Source organism: Amblyomma mixtum, chromosome 5, assembly GCF_055824585.1.
Source record: "Amblyomma mixtum isolate Tamu chromosome 5, ASM5582458v1, whole genome shotgun sequence".
Taxonomy (NCBI): domain Eukaryota; kingdom Metazoa; phylum Arthropoda; class Arachnida; order Ixodida; family Ixodidae; genus Amblyomma; species Amblyomma mixtum.
Genome location: NC_143016.1, coordinates 173,573,442 through 173,592,350, shown reverse-complemented (window position 1 = coordinate 173,592,350; position 18,909 = coordinate 173,573,442). Strand labels below are relative to the sequence as shown.

At 47.1% G+C, this 18,909-nt stretch overlaps 1 protein-coding gene across 2 annotated transcripts in view; it reads left to right on the top strand.

The window, feature by feature from the left end:
- LOC149344743 (very long-chain specific acyl-CoA dehydrogenase, mitochondrial-like) overlaps nucleotides 1-10,142 on the top strand; it is a 73,585-nt gene extending 63,443 nt beyond the window's left edge. For both annotated transcript variants that reach the window (XM_089546353.1, XM_089546352.1), the window contains one exon: nucleotides 7,224-10,142. In XM_089546353.1, coding sequence (XP_089402479.1) covers nucleotides 7,224-7,361 — 138 coding nt within the window. In that variant the 3' untranslated portion in view covers nucleotides 7,362-10,142. The remainder of the gene's footprint in view (nucleotides 1-7,223) is intronic.
- Nucleotides 10,143-18,909: the final 8,767 nt, after the last annotated feature.

Here is an 18,909-nt window from a genome sequence, read left to right as displayed (position 1 = left end):
GACAACTTTCCTCTTCTTTCGTTCCATTGCGCCGTCAAACTCGAGCAGCCATTCCTGAAACAGGTCGCGAGTCATCCACGCTTTCTTGTTATTCCGATAGCGGACTGGAATATGTTGGTTCCTGAAGCAGTGGGGCCTCTTGGATTTCCCAATCACAAACGGCTTGAGACGCTCGCTACCATCCATGCTGGCGCACAAAAACACTGTCACTCGGACCTTGCTGTGCTTCCACCGATGCACGGGTCCCCTTTGAGCGCGTGCGTCCTTGAAGGCAGCATTTCGTAGAACAACGCTGTCTCGTCCCCATTGAAAATGTTCTTTTCCTCATAGCGCTCCAACAGCTCGGGCAGTTTTGTCGCCAGCCACTCGTCTTTCGCCGACACGTCCAGCGAGGCAGCCTCCCCGACCACGCTTTTGTAAACAATGCCGTGGCGATCCTTGAACCTCTGGATCCATCCTCCGCCGGGCTCGAAGTTTTCACGTCCCAGAAGCAAAGCAAATGTCTTCGCCTTTGCAGACAGAATCGGTCCTGTGATCGGAACATTCCGGTTGCGAGCGTTCAGGAACCACTGGTAGAGACTCTCTTCGACATCTCTGTACAAAGGGTCTCTAACCCTCTTTCGCTGGTCGTCGTGGCCACTGGAGCCGGCCTTCTCGAGGACATCTACTACAGCCTTGATTATTGTCGAAATAGTCGACTGCGAAAGCCCATACTTTTTAGTGAGGCTTCCTACTTTGAAGCCCTGCCGGAAATCCTTGTGAATCTGGTGCTTCACCTCGAGAGAGATCGCCGTCCGCTTAGTCGGCGCCATCTTCCACGTACAATCGTGCGATCGTGGCGATAGCGATAAGGCTGCACCCTTCGCACGGCACGGCGGTGGCCAACGGACTGGCGGCCACGGTGTAAGAATAATATACTGTGGTGTTGACAGTCTCCTCCCACCGCGCGCGAGCGCGCCGCCTGCTCCCGGCCACAATATGTTCGGGGGAGGGAGCGGGTGTTGCCATGGCAACCGGTCGCTAACCTAGAGGGCGCTGCGAAAGGCGGGCCCACGCTTGGCGGCTTGGTCCGGCGTGGCGCGGCACTGCGCATGTGTTCCTGCCACATTTATGAGTGTGCGGCTGCACTTATGTGCTGTTTTAAACGCGTTCTTTTACTTTGCAACAAGACCGTATGTTTGGCTATCGTCGGCAGAGTAGCCCACATCTTGCGAGTGCTGCGCAATGGGAAGAAAGTGCTTCGTGCCCAACTGCAGTTCGGGCTACCGGACTTGTGCGCAGCGTATGCCATTACTCAAAGCTCCTTCCGACAATGTGCGTTCGGAGAAGTGGCGCCGTGCGATTCCCAGGACAGACCGGACTTTAATGCCCACTGACCATGTGTGCGCCAAGCATTTTGCAGAGGACGCAATATCCCGGGCATATTACGCGGAGTTCGATGGAAGAGTGCCACTTGACGCGGAAAAGAGGCCCGTGCTTTCCAGAAATGCAGTTCCTATCTTATTTTTGAACTGTCCCAAGTATCTCACGCGGCAAGAGAGACCTAGAAAGCCACCTCGGAAGCCACATAGAAAATTCCTTTTATCTGGAATTGTCATTAATATGTTTTAACATGCCACATTTTTTGCTACATTTGCTGTTTAGGTTACATCGAAAACTGCTGTTATCGCGCTGTGACACTGATTATATCTTGAACATTCACCCAGTTACAGCATTTTTTGTTTGCCCTGGGCATATGGTGTCTAATAAAGTGCTGAAAATTTTTTTATTGTTTTTATATATTGTGGGAGTACAGGACAGTCCAAACATCTGAGATGGTGATTTCCTCATATTTTTTCACCTCATTGTGAGTTTCGAAAGCGTACTTGGCTGAACGCTGACCCCTGCACACGTGAGTCCTTCAAGAGCCATTTAGCCTCCTGTAGAAAGGAGCTTAATGAAAATTATGCCCGTTCTAACGTGCACTGACAGCGCACAGTACACGAGCCCCTAGAATTTAGCCTCCATAGAAATTCAACCGCCGCGGCCGGGATCGAACCCGCGTCTTTCCGGTCAGCAGCCGACCACCATAACCACTGAGCCACCGCGGCGGCCGATAAGAGTGGAGCAAGAAAATTTCCGGTGCGGCAATTTTCTACCATTGCGAGCAGACCCCCACTTACATTCATTGTGCTTAGAGCTATGAGTAGACTGAATGAAATAGGGACCGAGCGAGGAAGCGAAACCTGAATGGGCTTCGAGTGCTGTTCGACCGAGTCCATATCTTTAACTGCTTTACACAAGATAATTTCATACAAACATAGTTTTCAGACTGGCACACTACTGATTTTAATTTCAAGCAAGGAATTTCCCTACAGTTTTGAATTGAGTTCACGCCACCATAGCGAGAATCGAGATGGAGCAGCGGAACCTCAAGGCGCCAGCACCGCTCAGCTGGGCCCGCTGGCATCGGCGCCAGCCGACAGATGGCGCCGATGCCAGCGGGCCCAGTTGAGCGGTGCTGGCGCCTTGAGGTTCCGCTGCTCCATCTCGATTCTCGCTATGGTGGCGTGAACTCAATTCAAAACTGTAGGGAAATTTTTGCAACTGCAGCCGAACTGCAAGGACCGCCCCGACGCGGCCGAACGTAATCTGGACGCTCGAGCGGGCGCAGTGTCAACACCTCAGTATTCTTGCACCGTGCTGGCGGCCAAGCAAACGCTCCCCTTCTCCCCACGTTCTCTCTCCAGCGATTGCGATGATGATGGCGCTTACTTCCAAAGGCCGCATGCATCGCCTCCTTGCGGATTTCTCCACAACGGTCTATTTGCGGCACTTTTCCCGTCATTCTCTTCAAATAATTTTACTTTTTTTGCAAACATTCATACGAAATTTCCTAGTAAATACTTTCCAGGCGGTCAAAATTCTATCGTTGTATCCGATATATCGCCGATAATCGTATCGTTATATGTGGTTTATTTTTACATAGGGTCAATGGGAAAATTGATAAATCTAAATAATTTGATCCTTATAACCGATATATCGTTATATCTGGTATCGTTATAAGTGGACTACACTTTACTGTGTAAAACAGAAATGACATCTCTTGTGCAACTGTGTGCCATTAGTGACAAATTAATGCTGTAGCATATCTTTACAGCACACTCAAACTTTTCCAGCATTATTTTCCAACCAAAGAGATTTGGAAACTAAGAACTACATGCTCCAGAGTGCTTCTGAATGAATGTTTTATTGCTCCAAAGTGCTCCAAATTGGAAGGTCCAGTGCTCCAAAAATTGCTCCAAATTGGATTTTACCAGTAGCAACACTGTGCTGAGGTAAACAGGCTAGGGCAGCTGTATCTGCTTCTCTGGAGCAGCACAAGCAAAGCTTTTCCTGTCGGTGCATTAGAAAAGATTAACGCAAGGCATGTATCTATGGATGGACCAGATGGACCAGATGAAAAAAATAGTACGAACAATTGAAAACGTTGAATACACAGCACCTTCTTCGCATATCTTTGCTTCGCTTAATTTATTAAAAGTAAGAAATATATACGAATACAAATTATGCAGGCAGTACCGTTTAAGCGTCCAACGAAAGAGTACAGTTTTTACTGAAATGGCAGAATTAAGACCCAATTATCCCACCTACAGCACCAGAACTCCAGAACGATGGAAAATTCCAAAATGTCGCACTGCCTATGGACAACAAACACTCCGGTATAATCTTCCGCAATTATTGAATGCTGCAGAAAAAGAAGCCGCTGATGTATCCAATATGTCTCTTCCAAATATGTACAAATATTTTGCTACTCATACTTTTTTTTGTGAATGAATGCACAGGTCTATCCTTATGTTCAATTACATTGCATTGTTTACGTTTAAAAAAAAAGGGGGAAGAAATGTTTTCCCAGGCGTCCAAAACCTGTGCTTTATTGAAACTTATTTAGGCTTATTTTATTTTGTGATGCAATATAGTGCTTTTTTTTGTGTGTGTGTTGAAGCTTCTTTTGTGTAGAAGCTTTTTTTTTTTTTTTCCTCTTTGCAACAAAAATGCGACTGTTTATTGCCCCACTCTGCTGCTGTATACACTGTAAGGGGGCGGAGGATTTTTCAAGCCGCAGATGTACGGCTTTTCCCTCCGCCTCCTTCCACTTCTTTGTGGAGAATAAAACTTGTATGTATGTATGTATGTATGCAAACTTCTAGCTTTGTTCAGGACGGCAATGAGGCGGTACAGGAATCTGATGACGTTCTTAAAACTCTGGGAGTTGGAAGCTGTGGCCTCCGCGTCATCAACGAAATGTTTAAAAGTGGTCAAGCTGCAACACACTGGCAACTTGCTAGAGGCTCCTCGGGTCATATGCAACTTACCTAGTGCTTACCAACCCAGCCAGGAATCGTATACCACATACACTCTTCTAAGGGCTACAGCTTTATTTTTGAGATTGGTGAAGCGTTGCCCTTACATTTGGAATCCATCCTTCTTCCTCACATGTAAGCAGCATTTTTCATGCAGTTTTTTTTTTTTACTACGGTGGAACCCATATTGTGCGCTGACCTGTGTTTTTAGAATAATCAATGCTGGCCTGTTGCACCCTTTATAGAATTAGGCTTTGAAAGTCTTGAAAATCTTATCAGCAGAAACCCCTTGCAATAAAACGGGATGGTAGGACACTGATCACGTCACCCCAGGTTGTTTCGAACAGGAATTAAGGCGTAGACATTTGCATATAGTGACGGGATTTAGCATCGACTGCAGTCTGTTTGGCTGATTGTTTGAAAGCACGCTTTGTGTGTGAGACCTGCAGGCGTCGATGCGAGGCAGCCCTCGAGTCCCGATTATGGGGTTAGGTTACTGTGTTGTGGTAGCTCTCTGTGGGACAGGCTTCGTGATGAGCAAAATTATACAGGCATGAAATGCAATTATTCTTTGACATCTTTTCTCTTAGCTTTTTGGGTGCCAAGTTTTGGGGGGTGGGGAGCAGCACTTATATATATTATGCGGTTACTGTGGTACGTAGCTAATTTTGAATGCAGCTTAAAGCTGCGGTGTGCCTAAACCATATTTTGCTGGCAGTGGTGCTGCCATCGGCATCCCTCTGCCAGTAAAATGCAGCGGTGGATCTGTGCCAACAGCCACACCATTGCTAGTGTAGTGCCATTCTCACTTTTCCCTGCGGCCACATTTCGATGGAAGTGAAATGCAAAAGGTACCCATGTGCTGTGTGCTGTCAGTGGTCAAAATTAATCTGGTGCCCTTCATTACTGTGTCCCTTACAGCCCGAGTCATTTCAGGACGCTAAATGTCACCACATGCCATACCATACCAAAACGTTTTAAGGGGGAATGCAATTCTTGAGGTTACAAAAGATCGTAAAAAAAGCACGTTTTTTGGAAAAATAATTTTTCGTACTACTTAGTTTACTTTAAACTATAACTCTGCAAAATATCCGCACTCAAAACGACCCTGAAGTACAAAAAAAGTTATTAATGCAAGAGCATTGTATGGCTGTGTACGCGTCATCAAAAAGTGTCCATAAAATTTTGTCCTGACGTTCATGTTGTTGTCACATGATCACAATTCCAAAAACTGCTTGCTGATTGCCAGCATTTTGCTATTATTTGAAAGCTAGTTTCACGCCGTTTCTTTGGCAACTCTCAAGATGGCACGACATCAATGCAGACAAAGCTGTGGGCATTTTCCTGCAAATCGATTTTCTGTGACTCAATAAGCGTACACAGACTTCAAGCGCTTTTATCTCTGTTCACGATTTTACAAATACAGTCTCTGCCTTGCGGGCTTTTTTTCTGGTTTTCCTTGGCAATTGAATGAGCCTGGTATCAGTTTATTTGGGAAAAGTAGGTAAAGCTGTGCGGTGTTGTTATTCCTCTGGCTGTTACTTTACGCATTGAGTTTAATTAGTTGTTTTCCTAAATTACCAGCCAACCCGTTTTGTACATTCTAATCAGAGATATTTTTTTACCAGTCTATTTTCACTGAGGCAAGTCTAAAAACAGCATCACCACACAAAGCATGCATTGGGTGATTCAATTCTGTAAATCTTTCAAATGATTCATAAACCTGTTTTGGCTAACGGCCTGTAAGAAAAAGCACAAATAACACCCCAAAACTACTTATGACTGAAATATGAATTGTGCTATTCAAACTCAAATTGCATATTTGGACTCCACATAAAAAAAAAAAATATGTAAAATGATTTTAATAAGGGTTCTACCACAAATAAAATCTATAGTTTTAAGACCTGAATCTCTCCTTAAGACAATAATGCACAGTAAACCGAAACTGTACCAGAAGTGGTGACTGATTGCAAGAGAGCAAAAAAATAATCAAATCTTATCTTAGGCTTCTTCCAGCAAAGATAACCCTCAGTATTGCATTTAGTCCCCCCTCGTGTGTGGGCCCGCTTTTAGCGAGAAGAGCAAGAATTCTGTGACAATCAGCCGGTGCAGCGGCTTCCCAGCAGTGCACTGATGCAAGGGGGCAAACCATCCGGAAATAGCGAGGAAGAGATCTTGGCTACTTTCGCCGTTGCCATCAGCAGACCGAATGTGTTGCGAAGTTTTTATTCCACGCTAAGAACAGTGCAAATGTAGACTGAATTTTGCGAGCGCTAGGAAACGCCTTGTTCTTAGACATTGTGCCAAGAAATGGCAGTGGACATTTTTAATAGTGAGATTTAGCACAGTGGAGATTGGCTAGCATAGATTTATAACTGTTTACCGTATGCTTCCTGTGAACATGCAGTGGCCCCACCCATACCACTGTGGGTGCACTGGAGGGGTCCGATAGTCTACGCTAGCCAATCTCTGCAACTCTAAATTTCTCCAATGAAGCGACGTTGCCACTCACTTTGTGCCACTCACCTGTGTGCCTCATTCAGCATTAGGCTGTCTTGATCATATGTTTTCTCAAATAACACACTTTTCCCCGCATTTTTTTTAGTCAGCATGCAATTCTACTGTATTCCTTTACTAGCCCTGTGCTGTAATGCCCCCTCCCTTTTCTAATTTGACAAATACCCTCACCAGTGGGCCTTAGGGCATGTAGGCAAGAGAGAACTGGTAGACTTTGAGAGAGTGGCTGCCAAAAGAAGGGGGGCAAGTGGAGTTGAGGTTGGCGGAGAGTTGTACGGTGTGACACGCCTAGGGTTAGCACGTCCTTTGCCCCGCGGTGGATGGATTGTGTCACTCACAACGCTCTGCTTGGGGGGCCTGCAGGCGAGTGAGCGTGTCCAGGCCAACCTGGGAGCCCTGCGGTCAGCCGAGAAGCTGGCCAACTTTGCCACCATGCGTGCCGTGGCCGAGGGCATGTGTGAGGCCGGCGGTGCTGTGCCACTGAACCCGCTCGGCGTCTGAGGAACATCATCCACCCCTCCGAGCGTCGTGTGCGGGACGACCCACCTTATTGGACACAGAGCTTTGCGTGGGTGGCGCTGAGATATGCGTGCCTGTGGGCATGTCTTTGATTGTGTATTATAGGCAAACGTTGTAAACTGTGCAATTTGACGCGAAAAACAAAAAACAAACAGGTCTGTTGTTTGGTCAGGGCGCAGGGCGCCTACTGGGTCACAGAACGTGGTGTGGTCACATTCTGCCAACACTCGATGGTTAAATTTAATTGCAGCATGTTGTGGCTCGTTGTGCATCGTCACCAGCCTCTCTGGCTGCTCTCTCGATGCAACCTGTGCCACCAGTTGAGTCTCGGGCAGAGGAAGTCCACAGTGCAAAGGGAAACACGTGGCGTTAATGTGGCAGTGTCCCGCTGTGTATGTTGCAGAAAAACGTTGCTGGTGGAATTGCACAAAGTGGTGCAAAGCAGGTGGCACAGTGTAGCGTAGGAGCTCCGCCAAGGGAAGGACATATGCAACGGGGGCTTCAATGCACTTGTGTATCAGTTGAAGGCTTGCTGAATCGTTCTGCAGAGAGTTGTATTTTTGTGTAATTGTACAGCAGGCTTGGAAATGCTGGTTGTTGCCCAGATGGCAAAATGCATCTGCATGGAAGGGCTTAGAACTGGGCACCGTGTGCCTGTTGTGATGTACAAACAAATGCAATGGCTAACAGACCAAATTTCGCAGCAAAGTAATATGCTGTGCATTGAGCGTTTCTTTATTTTTGTGTGTGTGTGTGCTGAAGTTAGCTCTTTTTGAGGGAATGTTAGGCTTGATTCAAGCTATACATTTGTTGCCTTGTAACACTGGTCGATGCTCATAAGGGGTAAAGGATCGCCAGCTTTGGTATTTGTGGTCAGTCCTTGGCACTTGGTATTGACAGGCGTTGTGGATAGAGCACGGGGCCGAAGCTCTGTGGCTGCTAGTGTGGGTGGCAGTATTCTTTCTGCAGAAGGTTACAGTAGGTAGGTAGGTAACAACTTTATTGATTCATGAGAGAATCAAGGAAAATGAAGGGGGGCGGGGGGGGGGGGGGGGGGAGGAAGTAGAACGACAATGAGCCCTCGGGCCGCTCTAGATGGCTGGGCACTTTTGTGCTTCAGTGATCCCTCAGGCCCAGCCCACTGTCCGAAGCTGTATCTCCGACTGCGAGCTGCACAGAGCAGCCTCCCATCATTCCTGATGTTCTGATCTTTGTCACGGGGGCTTGGGTTTGTTTGGGCAATCCAGAAAGGCAGCAACGTACTATGTTTCACTTACTATGCACATGCATAAGTGAAGATGTCACTTAGTTGGATGTGCATGTTCTGTACGCTGGTGAATGCTTGTGCGAGGCAATGCTTCACCTCAGTTGCATTATTTGCATCTAGATGAGCTGTAATGTACTGTTCTGAAAATCCTTCACTGGCTCATTACTGCTGCTCGTACTATGGAAATGTTTGGAAGTGCATGGTTGGCCATTGCGTACAGCATAATACCTGGGGAAATTTGAAACTAGTACAGGCACTGATGTCAAATTACGTTTATCCATCCTTTGTTACCTCTGGAGACGCGTGGAAACAAAACTTTTAATTTGCTTTCATGCAGTCAGTGTGCTGGTACACTGCCTCCCAAAAAGTGCTCCTTGTACGTTTCAGGAAGCTTGTTTTGAGCGCTTACTGCTACCTCATTTATAAATGCTTTTGCTTCTTAGCTGGGCAAGTCTCGCTTCCACAAGCTTTTAGTCTGTTTCACTTATTAAGTACATGGGCTTATTAAGTGTAAGCACAACTCTTAGCACTGACCAGTACAAGATGAACCACTTCCTTTTAAAGCTTGCCCCCACACTGTTGCCGGATGCCCTGAAGGATTGGCCAAGATCATGTATATAGGTTCTTTTCTTGCAGCTAGTTAGGCAGTGTGTGTAATCCTGAAGTGACCAAGGACCCACGTCCCCATTCACTGGGCAGCAGCTGTCTGGTGGCGATAGTTGAAGGCAGTCTGGTGGATGTTCTCTCTACTGTAGCCTTATTTTCAAGGTCACTATCCTGCTGAAGTTCGCAGCAGAGTTGGAGGTGTGCAGTGGAGACCCGTAGAAAACAAGTGCACTTCACTTTGTTGCTCCAGATATGGCTTTTTGTATGACCAAAGCATTTTAGTTCATTTGCGTGCTCACGTTCACAAGGCATGCATGGCCAACAGAGTAAGTCCCTAGGGTAGGCCATTGAGTTTCTTCACAACTGCTTGAATATAGAGAGGGAGACATATAGCGTTCAGTTGTCAGCCCTGCAGTCATTCCGTTCTCTCTTCACCCTTGCTTTGCGTTGTGCGCCAGACATTAAGGGCAGGTGGAAGCCATAGTTTGTGCTTGGCATTGCCCAGTATACAACTATTGACTGGCAGAAGAGTCGCTCATAGCTGAGCATGGTGGCTTCCGCAACAGTGCTAACGGTACTGTAGTTGTCTTGCATACAGTTAGTGTGCAAAGCTACTGTACGTTCTGCTGTGATATGATGAACGTTTATTTCTTTATTCTCAGATTCTGTTCTGGGGATATTGGCACAGCACTGCTAGGTATTGCTACCCACATGTACACTGTCCTGGCCAGAGTTGGGTAAAGGGGATTATGTACATATGCAAGTTGGTGCAACATTTCTGGCATTGTAACGAACGTGCTACACATATCTGAAGTAGCATTCATGTCTGGTGAGCAATCTGTTACAGTCACTTGCACTCTGATAATAGTTGAATAAAACAATAAGTTGCACTTGCCTTGGAATGACTGCAACACTGCTCAAAGCCTTGCCCACAACTGCAGCCATGGGCAGTGGTGCCAAGACCCAGCAACCATTGAAGAAACGACATCTTATTTTTGCTTGAAAAGCTAAATGTAGTTGCGCTTCTCTTGGCTAGCAGTACCATTCATGTCTGGTGAGCAATCTTTTACAGTAGCAACAATTTACAGTGACTTGCACTCTTATGTCTTTGTGGTTTATGGGGGTTCAACATCCCAAAGTGACTCGGGCAATGAAGGGCTCCAGAAATTTCGACCATCTGGGGTTTTTTAACATGCACTGACATCGCACAGCACACGGGCCTCTGGAATTTCGCCTCCATCGAAATGCGACCGCCGTGGCCGGGATTGAAGCCGAGCCTTTCGGGTCAGCAGCTGATCAGTGTCTTAATAACCACTGAGCCACTGCGGCAGCTTCACTCTGTAATGTGGGATGCAGCGATGGCGTAGAGGTAGAGCATCTGCCTCACGTGCAAGAGGACGAGGGTTCGAATCCTGGTACCATGCAATTCTCCACCGGATATATATGTATATAAAAAAGTCTCTGTGTGTTGATGGAATTGCATGAATAGGCCTGGGGTGCGGCCTGATCTTCGGGACTACAGCCAACAATGTGCTCCCTCACCAGAACAGTGTTCAGCCACCCTGGTGTAGTACTTAGCCACAACCTGACCACACCTTGGCCCGCAGTCCCCAGCAGCTGCGAAGCAACTGGCCTAGGCAGTGGTCAGACATGTGACGCAGCGGAAGGCACTAAGAATCTCTGGCTCCGGACAGGCCCCCGCTGGAGACTGAACCTGGCAACATTTAACGCTAGAACCTTGTGCAGTGAGGCTAGCCTAGCAGTGCTGTTCGAGGAACTAGCAGTTATGAAATGGGATGTCATAGGGCTTAGCGAGGTTAGGAGGACAGATGAAGCATATATAGTACTAAGGGGTGGCCATGTACTATGCTACTGTGCAGTAGCGGACAAACAAGAACTAGGTGTGGGATTCCTCATCAATGAGGATATAGCTGGAAACATAGAGGAATTCTATACTATTAACGAGAGGGTGGCAGTTATCACAATTAGGCTTAATAAGAGGTACAAATTGAATGTGGTAGAGGTTCACGCGCCTACCTCCAGCTGCAGCTTGTTGAAAGCTTCTAGGAAGACATGGAAGCTGCTGAGCAAACGTAAAAAGACACAGTGCACTGTACTGGTGGGTGACTTCAATGCCAAGGTAGGCAAGAGCAGGCTGGAGGCCAGGCAGTAGGCGACTATCGCATAGGCTCCAGGAATAGTAGGGGGCTATTAATCTAGTCCGCTGAGAGAAACAATTTATGGGTCATGAATGCCTTCTCCCACAAATGAGAGAACAGTAATTGGACGTGAAAGAGCCCCATGGTGAGATTAAAAGCAGGATGGTCTTGAATTAGCCTAGATTTGAAGTATGAACGGATGACTTTATACTGAAGCTGAAGCCCATTTACAAATTAACGATAAGAGGGAAATTACAGGAATTCAGGATATCGTTTCAGAACAAACATTCGACTTTTACTCAGGACGACGACCTTAATGTTCAAGCTATGAACCGTAACTTCACAGATGTCATTACTGACTGTGCAGCAGTCTATAATGGAAGGATGGTTCAACAGGATACCGGCAAGCTCTCTCAGGAGACTAAAGATCTGATCAAGAAACTCCAAAGCATCAAACCTTGCAGACAGAATAGAACTGGCAGACCTATCAAGGTAATAAGTGCAAGGTAATTGACATAAGGAAGTTTGATACGAATACAAATTAGTGTGCACTAAAGAATGGAGGTAGCTTAAAAGTGGCGAAGAGGAAACTAGGCATAGGTAAAAACCAGATGTATGCGCTAAGAGACAAGGAGGGCAATGTCATTAGCAATATGGATAATACAGTTAAAGTAGCCGAAGAATTCTACACAGATCTGTACAGTAGCCAATGTAGTTGTAATGATAATGAGAAGCGGTAGCACACAGCAATGAGACATCCCGCCAGTAACGAAGGAGGAAGTAAAGAAAGCCTTGGGAGCAATGCAGAGGGGGAAAGCAGCTGGTGAGGATCAGGTAACAGCAGATTTGTTTAAGGGCGGAGGAGAGATTGTGCTCGAAAAACTAGCCACCCTGTATACGCAATGCCTTGTGACCTCGAGCGTACGAGGAGCTTGGAAAAATGCTAACATTATCTCACTTCATAGGAAAGGAGACAACGACTTGAAGAATTGCAGACCGATCAGCTTATTGTCTGTTGCCTACAAGGTATTTACTACGGTAATCGCTAATAGGGTCAGGAAAACTTTCGACTTAACCAAATTATCAGGCAGGCTTTCGTAAAGGATACTCGACAACAGACCATATTCATGCTATCAGCCAGGTGATAGAGAAATGCGCAGGATATAATCAACCCTTATATATGCTGTTGATTGATTACGAGAAAGCATTTGACTCAGTTGAAACCTCAGCAGTCATGCAGGCATTGCGGAATCATGGTGTAGAAGAGCCTTATGGGTAAATATTGGAAGATTTTAACGACTGCACAGCTACCATAGTTCATAAAATCCGCAGTAAAATTCCAATAAGGAAGGATGTCAGGCAAAGAGACACGATCTCGCCAATGCTATTCACGGCCTGTTTGCAGGAGGTATTCCAGGGCCTGAAATGGGAACAGTTGGGGATAAATGACATTGCCTTGCTAAGTCACTTGGGACATGAACTGCAAACCATGATTAATGAGCTAGACAGGGAGAGCGGAACAGTGGGTCTAAAAATAAATATGCAGAAAACCAAAGTAATGTTCAGTAGCCCAGGGAACAGCAGTTTACAGTTGGTAGCAAGGTGCTGGAAGTGGTAAGGGAATATGTCTACTTAGGGCAGGAAGTGACCGCAGATCCGAATCACAGGGCTTTCGAAACAACTAGAAGAATGGTGTGGAGCGCATTTGGCAAGTTCTCGCGGATCATTAATGGCAGTTCACCGATATCAATATCCGTCAATAGAAAGTTTATAACAGCTGTATGTTACCAGTACTCACCTATACAAAAACTTGGAGGATGAAGTAAAGGGTTCAACTTAAGAGGGGATGTGGGGTTCGGAGGTGAAATTTTTCATTTTTAATGTAGAGCGCTGAAATTTGGCATCCATTTTGAGATGTGCACTGAACATTAAATACAAAATTTTAAGATATACCCTGAGTAGTTTTGACATAATTTTTGTGCTACATTGCTGCGTCACATTTGAAGAAAGCCTGACGCGACAACAAAGCATGGTATGAGCTTGCAGTCACTCTTAACTTTTAGCCAAAGGAATAGTTCATGCAGCGACATTCTCCAAATGGTATTTTTACCATGCTCATTACCGTCACATCAAAGTAGTTACAGACTAAAAAAAATGAGAAAGTAATTCAAAAAAGTAAGAACGTCACTGTATAAAGGAACACAATGCAACAAACCACATGAAATGCTATGAAGTTGTTATAGAACACTTTCTCCAAGCAGGGAAGTCAGGTGAAACAACAACAACACTTTTAAGAAAACTGCCATTCAAGTTGCACTAGCAGCCATTTTTTTGCCACCAGTGGTCACAAAAATTTTTTTCAAGTAACTTCCGAGTTCTTCTTGGAGAGAATTTATTGGGATGCGATTACAATGATTTTATAGGTACCAAACTCAATGTTTTCTAAATTTTGATGTTTTTGAATATTGTTGCAATTTGAACCCAGCGTCCTACCTTATCTTTGAAACGAAAGCATAGTGCCATAAATAAAAGCAAGACAAACAAGGAGAACACAATGAGCTATGGAAAGGAAAATGATAGGTGTAACGTTAAGAGATCGGAAGAGGGCGGAGTGGGTGAGGGAACTAACGCACGTTAATGACATCCTAGTTGAATTGAATAGGAAGAAGTGGGCTTGGGCAGGGCAAGTAATGCAAAGGAAGGATAACCCCTGCTCCTTGAAGGGACACTGAGGAGAGCTCTATTAATATTTTTTTTATAGCAAAATCCGATAGTTCGGCATTTCATGGCTTTGTTGTCGCTTGGCCGGCAGCGAAATATTCCTTTATTTCTAAGAAATTTGGATTCGAAGTTGAAAAAGTTTTTCCCGCTGCTCTGATTCAAACTTGGGATTCTCCTATGACGACACAGGACTAAGTGACGTGTAACATGACGTGCACATGACGTAACGCAGACTCCGTGATTTCTGCCGGCAAGCAGTGCGGTCCAGCAGCAGCCAAAAAGAAAGCTACCGCCGGCCGCACGTTGAAGGCATCTATCGGCTATTGCGGCCGTCGCTTCGTTTACACCGGCGTTTTGCCAGCGTTACAATGGATCCCGTTCTCGAAGTCGTCAACAAAGTTCTCGCAAATAGACACCTTTAGCATACCGTGTACCTTGTTACCGTTAGCGGAATACCGGGAGCCCGCATACCGCTGTGAGCATGCAGGCGCTGATTGGTCCCGGCGCTGCAGGAGCGCGCATAGCTGTCGGGTACGTGGCGCCATCCGGCGATGTCAAGAAGATTTGCGCATGCATTTGCTGCGGCTCAGTGATTCGTGGCTTCTCGTGTCCTAGTGTTGCTATAACTATTGGTTCTAGCAACACTGTTTTGTCCTATGACGTCATGACGCTTGTACTTGCGAGTTTGGCCTGTGGCGGCGATACCTGTATTTTGGTTCTTGCTCTTTTCTACGTTACAAGAGCTTTGTTGTCAGTATGAATGGCGTTTTTGTAATCAGGAGCTGGTATTCTGTCGATGCAAGTCAACTTCAATTTCTCCTCAGTGTCCCTTTAAGGGTAACGGAGTGGATTCCAAGAGAAGGCAAGCATAGCAGGGGGCGGCAGAAAGTTAGGTGCGCGGATGAGATTAAGAAGTTTGCGGGAATATGGTGGCCACAACTGGTGAAGGACAGGGTTAATTGGAGAGACATGGGAGAAGCCTCTGCCCTGCATTGCTGTTCGGTGGGAAACAAAATTGCGACCACCCTGAAGCAACCCCAATATCTTGTCTCAGCTTTATTTATGGTGCTATGCTTTTGTTTCGATTGTAAGTCGACCCTCCACTTTGGATTTTCAAATGAAAAGAAATAAGTTGACTAACAATCGTGTAAATACGGTATAGTACTTAATAAAATTGAAAAAAAAAAAAAAAAGGTTTCAAACTTTGGTTTGCCTACCATATGACTGGGCAGGCGTGCAGCCGCCTTTTTTGGTGTATTTCGGAACAGCCAGTGAGTGGGGCTGCAAGCTAGTGGATGTGATGTCAGGCCTTCTAGTAGCTGCACGGCACTTCCATAAGTGCCAAGAATATTCGTCACTCCTGGCTTTTCCAAGACTGCTCAGCCACTGAGCTGCTGTTGCACAATTTTTCCAATGCTCTTGCACGGCTTTGGTTTCCTCAGGTAAGACTGGCACCTCGTTTCAAGACCATACAGGTGTGCCTAAGCCGGTCATGACGTCTGCTGTGTCGCATTGAGAATTGCTCACCAAGACATCGCAACACTACCCTGCAAATGTTGGCTGTCACATAGCAAGGTAGATTTCGTCTTCCTCAATATCATCAAATGTCAACAAGGTCGCTCCTGCTGAAAGTCTTCCATGGTTCCTTTGTGAAAGGACCCAATGCCTTAATGAAGTGAAGTACAACGGAGCTCAAACTTGGAGAACTCAAAAGCAGAAGCATGCGTGATGGTGCACTGTATCCAAAAACATGCCAGGCCACTCCCAACAACTGCGTACACATGGCCTGAAGTGGCATCACAGCAGCCATCTCTCTGTTGGCGAACCAAGGCTACAGCGACAACCTGTGCAATTCTATGATATTCTGGCCCCAACCCCTGCCCCTCCCTCCCCCTCCGCTTACTCTCTACATGTTGGCTAGAGTGAGAAGAGTGCCCTCCAATCACCAACCAATGAAATCAGGCCCATGTAGCTCCTCGTGTGTATTTTACACATACGCACATCATCTGGGTGAGAAGCGAGGTAGTCAAGTGTTGAAGTGTGCGGTAGGCTTCACAGCTGACGGGTGTGCCAATGGCATCGACATTTCCAGTCCTTTTACCAAGTGTTGGGCATCTGTAAACGCGATAAATGTGGAACGCTGCCTTTAAGAACAAGCAGCGCGTCACATTTGGAGTCATTTTTGGGTGAGATAGCAGACTGCGTAAATGCTTGTGCCAAGTAAGCGCCTGTACTACCGCACAAGGTGCGGCCGGCAGCCGCTCAAGACTACTATCTCCATTGCATTTCTGTCTGCCTATGCGCTCTGTGCGTGAAAGGTGGGCGGCGGCCATATTACGTATGCGCTCTGATGCACGCCATGTCCCCCTTTTCCTTCCTTCCTTTGGCTCTGCTCAACCACTCGCACCTGCGATACAACTTTTCCTCACGTTCATATCCAGCCAGCAATGAAATTTCGTCACAATGAAAGTGCGCCAAAATTTACTTGTTACATTGAGGATAAAGATACATGGCGTTCTATGGACGCAAAGCTATGAAACCTGGAAGTACTTTGTTGCATTGAGGATTTTCTTACGTTGAAGTTCGATACATCAAGGTGTAATTGTAGCAGTCAAAATTCATTATGGCTGTGATTTGGTGAAGCTGGTAATGATGCACATGTATGGTGGTTTATGGTTTATTGGGGTTTAACATCCCAAAGCGACTCGGGCTATGAGGGACGATATAATACTAAAGGGCTCCAGGAATTTCGACCACCTGGGGTTCTTTAACATGCACTGACATCGCACAGTACACGGGTGTTGTGTCCCCATATTGCTTTTGTGTGTGTGTGCCCCCGCGTCCTCCTCCTAACGACCACTCGATCCTCCTCCTAACGACCACTCGCATCCTCCTCCTAACGACCGCTTGCCCCTCGTCGCACGCTGTCGCCGGATGCCCCCCCACGGTGCGCCCCCGCACCCTCCTCCTGTTCTGGGAAGCCACTCCCTGCCGTGGACGCTTCTCCACTCCCTCCTTTCTTCGGGCGGCCAGTTCGGCTCCTGCCTCGGTCGACGCTGGTCGCACCCTCATCGGCTTTAAATAAACGAAGTCTAAAAGTACCGTGTGCGTCTTTCGCTGCATTCAACACAGCGACCGGACACGACAGTGGCGACGAGGATGGGATTCGACCCGCGCTACGCAACGCTATTGACAAGCCATGGCTACGCGAGGGTTTCCCAATCAGAAACCAGAATTCAACGGCTCATCGTGGTCATCGTGGGTTGGACGCCTTCAGTTCTACTTTGAAGCTAACAACATCACAGACCCAGCCTTGAAGAGGGCCAACCTGCTGACGCTGTGCGGGGAGCAGACCTACGATACTGTCTGCGCCCTTATTCAGCCAAGCACACCAGCGGCAGTGTCTTACGACGACATCGTAAAAGCGCTGCAAAAGCACTACGACCCAAGGCCATCCGAGGTCTACAGCCGGGCTCGCTTCCAACGACGAGATCAACTGGGAGGAGAAACTGTGAGCGCCTACGTAGCCGCGCTCAAGAAGCTCGCTGCCGACTGCAATTTTGGAACGCTGTCGACAACAGCTACCGGGCAGGAGGGAGACGCAGCTTCTTCTGCTAACACCACCATGCTTCCCTTGGACGTGATGTTACGCGACAGATTTGTGTGCGGACTGAGTGACGAGTCACTGCAGCAGCGCCTGTTCGCTGAGAAGGACCTCACATTCAGCAAAGCTTACGACATCGCCGTTCGAGCGGAGAGCGCCGGTCACCAGCAGAGAGGGATTCGCCGGAACACCGAGCCGGTACACCAGACAAGCAACCAGGTGCGCAAGCCTTCTGTTGTTGTAAAATCGGTCAAAAAGGCACAACGCTGCTGGCGGTGTGACGACCAACACAACCCCCAGGGATGTCGATTCCAGTCAGCCACGTGTAATTTTTGCCACAAGCGAGGGCATATCGAAAGAGCATGCATTACGAAACGGAGACTTGCCAAGATAAAGTCACCTTCCCAGCCTAATCACAGCGTCAACGCCTCAGAGAATACGCCGCTACCTGATCTCCATGGAACAACATCAGCAACACCATCTGTGTTGTACGACCTGAACACCATGAATCTCGGCACGCGACCGAAGATTTTTACAGAAGTAAGCGTACATCACCAGCTGATTAAGTTCGAGGTGGACTCCGGCGCAGCCTGTACTCTGATCAGTGAGGACACGTTCCGAACTTCATGGCCATCTGACGCACCCGCCCTGCAACAAGACGACACGCACCTGCGAACGTGGTCAGGACAGAATCTGCCACTATTGGGCTCTGCCAACGTGCAGGTTAACTACAACGGCCAGACCCATACGCTACCTCTGCTTGTTGTGAAGGGCACAGGATCAAGCCTTCTAGGGAGAAACTGGTTTTCTCCACTAGGCGTGATGATATGCGGCAAACATCAAAACGCCGATGCGCTAAGCCGTCTGCCACTAGACACAACTGTTGACGAACCATTTCCACCAGGAGACGTTCTGATGTTCGAAGCACTGCCAGAACCTCCGCTTACAGCAGGCACAGTTGCAGCATCTACGCAGAAGTGCGCAGCTCTCCGGCTAGTTTACACAGCTGTTCAACAAGGCAACGTGCATAAACTCAAAGGGGACAACTTCGACGCTTACCGCAGGCGAGCTACAGAGTTGAGCACCCATCGCGGCTGCATCATATTTGGGTCCCGAGTTGTGATGCCGAGAGAACTACGCGCACAAGCTATGTCTCTCATCCACGCCGGACAT